Source organism: Lampetra fluviatilis, chromosome 55 (assembly GCF_964198595.1).
Source record: "Lampetra fluviatilis chromosome 55, kcLamFluv1.1, whole genome shotgun sequence".
NCBI lineage: Eukaryota > Metazoa > Chordata > Hyperoartia > Petromyzontiformes > Petromyzontidae > Lampetra > Lampetra fluviatilis.
The window spans coordinates 4,503,923-4,509,800 of record NC_136329.1 but is presented as its reverse complement, the minus strand read 5'-3'; the positions used below and the strand labels follow the sequence as shown (position 1 = coordinate 4,509,800).

Here is a 5,878-nt window from a genome sequence, read left to right as displayed (position 1 = left end):
AGAGCGTTTTTGGTTGTTACCTAATTCGAAAAAAGGGCTTTTCTTGTTAATTTTGGTTGCCGAACTCCTGGTTATGGACGATGCAAATACATGGAGCTTTGTTTGATATCCTACCACCAGTACCTCCGATTAGCACGGCCGTCTCCGTAGGGTGCGAACGATGCCAATTATTTACGGTGCCACTTAGTTGACTCATTCAGCACTGATTTGTCGTTGCATTGGAGCGTTAACCCACTCTTATCGTGTTTGTGAGTATTGTATTTTGTTGCTGTGACGTTCTGACCCACGTGCCCCTGCTGGAGACATCCGTGAAAAAGAGCTGTATAACTCATGGGATTCCTCCTGCAGTATAAATACAATATTCTGATTTACAATTCGAGTATATGGTGACGTTTGGCTAGTGATTACAACAAGAACAACAACAGACAGCTTCATCAGGCAACGAGCCAGAATTACGTAAAACATGTTCCTCCTAGATTTGAAGCTTTCGTGACTGCAGGAATCCATACTCTGGTTCTTTCGGTAAAGTCACGTAGGTAGAAAAGAAATTACATTAAATAACGACGTTTCGTGCAATTGTTTCTTGCTGTGGTTGTCCTACCTGATGACGAACGCTTGTGTTGCGTCCGAAACGTCGTGATTTAATTTAATTTATTTTATTCCTACGTGAGTTTTAGACTAAGCCAGTCGTTAATAGGTACCGCATATTCTCAGATTAACATGCTCCATTGTAAATCAGATAAGCACATAAACTCGACCTCGGGTCATTGCAACCTGATAAGCTCAGAGTGATGGCATCATCTCCACTGCCCTCGATTTAAAAGCGAAGCAGGAGGAAACAATCTTGATTTGAAGCTTTCGTGACTGCAGGAATCCATACTCTTTGGTTCTTTCGATAAAGTCACGTAGGTTTAAAATAAAATAAATAATATATATCACGACGTTTCGATCGCAACACAAGCTGTTACAACTCTCTCGCTGGTTCAGCAGTTCCACTGCTGGATTATGTTTTCCGCCTGAGGACGACCGCTTGTGTTGCGATCGAAACGTCGTGATTTATTTTATTTTTTGTTAAATTTTATACCTACGTGACTTTACGGACTTTACGGTCTGAAAATAGAGAGGGGAGTCTCGGCGATGTCATCACTGTGGGCCGATCAAGTGCGAAGACCGGAGGAGGATGTCGATATAATGATAACCTCCATTTTATAAAGCACCATTCGCATTGAAGTACAGGAGATCATCGATTATCCGGCGGCTTTAGTGGGAAGGGGGCGCCGGATTTTGAAAATGCCAGATAATCGCTTAATCATAATTATTTGAAATTGCTTATTTTTTGCACATTTGTGCATGACGTTATGTGTTTAGGTGTTGTGTATACGTAGTTTTTAGCGTTTATAATTTGTTTGCTATGTGTAAATGGCATAAAATGAAAATACAAATGGAGAAACAAATATATATCGTACTCTAAAAAGTGGCTGTATTTACTCTACCATACTTACCACTCTAATCTCGAAGGCTCTCCATGAGGTGGTCTACGTCCTTGTTTTAACAACACGATAGCGTTTGATGATCGCTGAACAAATGCGAAAGCCGAATTACACAACACACTTCTCACCGGATCGCAGTGTATATTTACAGTTTTTATTCCTGTAGTTATTCGTCATGAAAAATGTATACACGTGCAGCATTTTCATTTTTATAGTTGTTTTATGTAGTGTATAACATGCCGTATATAATGAGGTTTTACCCTTTATAGCAATAAAACAGGGCGTGTTAAGATATTCAAACAGTAAATAGATACGAGACTAGGCCAATAAGAAAGCTGTCCCTCGTGTAGGCCAATCCATTTAAAAGACAATGCGTCACCAAGTACTGTGTGTGGTGAGGGGCCGTCCATAAATGACGTCACGCACCTAGGGGTGGGGGGGGGGTCAGACATTTGTGACGATGTGTGACAAGGGGGGGGGGGGGCTGAGAAATTTGACGTCACATCAAAATGCGCAACTTCAAATAAATATTGGCAACACGTTCTGCTTAATTAAATATACTTTTTAGTAAATGTTTTCTCCTACAATATCAGAGTGTAGCGGTACATTAAATACGCACTACAATGACAATAGTTTAAAGCGATTTGAAGCATGTTTTATTTTTTGAAGGAGTGGGGGCAGAGCTTTGTGACGTCATATTTGAGGGGGGGTCTGACTTTTCGTGACGCCGTGTGACGAAGGGGGGGGGGGGGTCAAAAATTGTCAAAAATCGCGTGACGTCATTTATGGACGGCCCCTTAATGCAGACTTGATTCCTTGCAGAAGGTATATATTTGGTGTTTGAACATTACCAGAAAGGTTAAAACCGATTCTTATTTTTCATACTTTGATACTACCAAAAAAGGTCCCATGATACTGAATGTAACATTTGACACTAAAATCAAGCGTAGCTACTTTTTTTGTCACGCACACAGAGCGGTTTTGCCGGATTCGCCCGGGACCGCTGGATAATGTTGGAAGCAGCCGGATAATTGCGCGCCGGATAATCGATGATCTCCTGTTTTCCATAGCGCTGTGCATAAAAATAAAATATAGATAAAAATAACCTAAGATAAATATCAAGGCTGGTAATAATACTCTCGACATTCCAATCAAATGAAGAACTATGATAAAAAGCAAATTATTATAATTGCAGAGTAATCCAATAAAAAGGAAACACTGCATTTTTAAAATCTTAAGTTACCGGCAAAGCTTGCAGTACAAATAGGTAACATGTACCCGTGCGTGTGTGTGTGTGTTTAAAGCATCACACACATACACACTCCGGAGCATCGTCACGACTAAATGTATCTGCCGTTAGAGGCGGTATCCCGTGAAGCAGCAATCGGTGAACTCGTCCACGTGGAGGCCATTGCTCGACGGCATTGCACGCAGCCACACTTGGTCTCCTTTCTTGAGCATGAGCACGGTCGAACCGCTCAGCGGGGTGGACAATGACGACGACGCTGATGACTCCGACAAAGACGACGACGACGACACCACCAACATCGGGCTTTCGTTCTTCACCAGTTTGACGCGCAGCGGCGGCATGGCGAGGCGGGGCAGCACGTGGAACGAGAAGAAGTAGGCGCCCTCCTCCACGCACGTGAAGTGGCCCTCCTCGGGGTCGTAGCTGTGCCTCGTGTTCGTGATCACCGAATCGAAGGCCAGCGACTGAGGCGGGTTGCCTGAGAGGTTGCTGTACAGCACAGCCACCTCGCGCGACATCTTCGCCGAGAAGGCGACGGTAAGCTGAGGATCCTTGGAGGTGCCCTTGGGTCCAGAGGGCCCAGGTTCCCCCCTCACCCCATCCTGGCCCTTCTGTCCCTTTTTAGCGTGAGCACCGTCAGCGCCCCTCTCTCCCCTGGCGCCCGTCTCTCCCTTCTCTCCCCTCGGACCCCTGGCGCCCGTTTCTCCCTTCTCTCCCCTCGGACCCCTGTCGCCGTCCACCCCTGGGTCTCCCATCGCTCCACTCTCCCCCGTGGGTCCCATCTCTCCCTGTTCTCCCCGCGGCCCGGTCTCTCCCTTCTTTCCGCTCGGCCCAATGTCCCCCTTCGCCCCTTTGTCTCCCCTCAACCCCGTCTCTCCCCTCGCCCCAGACTCTCCCTTCTCGCCACTCTCTCCCTTCTCCGTGCGCGAACTCTGCTCGGAATTGTCTTCTCTCGCCAACGCATTCCCCATTTCTCCCTTCTCCCCCTTCTCTCCTCATCTGGAAGCTCCTGGAACCCTCTGGTGAGTTCGAGAAGGGAGGAGACGCAGCAAGGGCAGATCCAGGCCGTGCCGAGTAGGATAAAAGCAGCGGAGAGCGGGAGCTCTGGGCTGACAATTCTGGGAGTGGACTCATCTCGCCATCGCCGCCATCGTCAACGCCGCCTTTGTCGCTGCCGCCTTCCGCTAGATAATTGCGCGGCCGGACAGTTGTTGGCTGTCTTGGTCGACGCCATTGGTCTAACGCAGTTAGGGTTGTGTCTAGACCGGGCTGTACAGCAAAGAGAAGGAAGGAGGCGAGCCCTCTGTGTTTGAACTGCCAAAGAGTGTTACAATAAAGAGGGTGCCTCCTGCAACTACCTCGTCTCCAACTTGTGCTACACTACACACGTTGTTGGCTGTCTTGGTCGACGCCGTCGGTGTAACGCAGTTAGAGTTGTGTCTAGACTGGGCTGTTCTGCAAAGAGAAGGAGGCGAGCCCTCTGTGTGTGAACTGCCAAAGAGTGTTACAATAAAGAGGGTGCCTCCTGCAACTACCTCGTCTCCAACTTGTGCTACACTACACACGTTGTTGGCTGTCTTGGTCGACGCCGTCGGTGTAACGCAGTTAGAGTTGTGTCTAGACTGGGCTGTTCTGCAAAGAGAAGGAGGCGAGCCCTCTGTGTGTGAACTGCCAAAGAGTGTTACAATAAAGAGGGTGCCTCCTGCAACTACCTCGTCTCCAACTTGTGCTACACTACACACGTTGTTGGCTGTCTTGGTCGACGCCGTCGGTGTAACGCAGTTAGAGTTGTGTCTAGACTGGGCTGTTCTGCAAAGAGAAGGAGGCGAGCCCTCTGTGTGTGAACTGCCAAAGAGTGTTACAATAAAGAGGGTGCCTCCTGCAACTACCTCGTCTCCAACTTGTGCTACACTACACACGTTGTTGGCTGTCTTGGTCGACGCCGTCGGTGTAACGCAGTTAGAGTTGTGTCTAGACTGGGCTGTTCTGCAAAGAGAAGGAGGCGAGCCCTCTGTGTGTGAACTGCCAAAGAGTGTTACAATAAAGAGGGTGCCTCCTGCAACTACCTCGTCTCCAACTTGTGCTACACTACACACGTTGTTGGCTGTCTTGGTCGACGCCGTCGGTGTAACGCAGTTAGAGTTGTGTCTAGACTGGGCTGTTCTGCAAAGAGAAGGAGGCGAGCCCTCTGTGTGTGAACTGCCAAAGAGTGTTACAATAAAGAGGGTGCCTCCTGCAACTACCTCGTCTCCAACTTGTGCTACACTACACACGTTGTTGGCTGTCTTGGTCGACGCCGTCGGTGTAACGCAGTTAGAGTTGTGTCTAGACTGGGCTGTTCTGCAAAGAGAAGGAGGCGAGCCCTCTGTGTGTGAACTGCCAAAGAGTGTTACAATAAAGAGGGTGCCTCCTGCAACTACCTCGTCTCCAACTTGTGCTACACTACACACGTTGTTGGCTGTCTTGGTCGACGCCGTCGGTGTAACGCAGTTAGAGTTGTGTCTAGACTGGGCTGTTCTGCAAAGAGAAGGAGGCGAGCCCTCTGTGTGTGAACTGCCAAAGAGTGTTACAATAAAGAGGGTGCCTCCTGCAACTACCTCGTCTCCAACTTGTGCTACACTACACACGTACGAATGTTGGAACTTATTTCGCACTGTACGTTGCCGCACCGTGCTAACTGGAGGTGCCCGAGGTTTCGGTGGCGCTGCTCTGCAGCTTCTGTGGCCCGACTGCCTCATCGTCTCTCTCTCTTTGATCCACGTCACCGCAAGTCATTTGGTTGTCTGCTGCATTGACGGTGGGGTACAAGTGTAGTGGCATAGCGCTGGCTGCTGGCAGAAAAGGGGATCTGCTGCGTACAGCAGCCCTGCCATCAGCAGGCCAGGATATACACGAGAGGGTGATCTAGGGGAAAGGTTCCAGAAGGGACCCACCAGGAACTTGCTAGTAGGTTCCAGGGGTGTGGCCGGGGCAGAGAGAGGCCACGCTGAGAGTATAAGAGAGGCCCCTGTGGGGGACCCCAGGGCTGTTGTTGGAGTGGGATCTCCGTCGTGCTGTTGTAGTCTATCATTGCCATTCTTCTCGTTGTCTTCACCATTCTTATCGTCGTCTTCACCATTCTTATCATCATCTCCGTCTC

General features: G+C 48.8%; 1 protein-coding gene across 1 annotated transcript; it reads right to left on the bottom strand.

The window, feature by feature from the left end:
- Nucleotides 1-1,622: 1,622 nt before the first annotated feature.
- LOC144949818 (uncharacterized) lies at nt 1,623-3,725 on the bottom strand. Its single transcript, XM_078879761.1, has one exon. It carries the CDS (start codon nt 3,708-3,710, stop codon nt 2,847-2,849), a length of 864 nt encoding a protein of 287 aa, XP_078735887.1. The 5' UTR covers nt 3,711-3,725; the 3' UTR covers nt 1,623-2,846.
- Nucleotides 3,726-5,878: the final 2,153 nt, after the last annotated feature.

What these genes read in the sequence shown, in the direction of transcription:
- LOC144949818 (XM_078879761.1), bottom strand. Translation starts at nt 3,710, where the DNA reads ATGGGGAATGCGTTGGCGAGAGAAGACAATTCCGAGCAGAGTTCGCGC.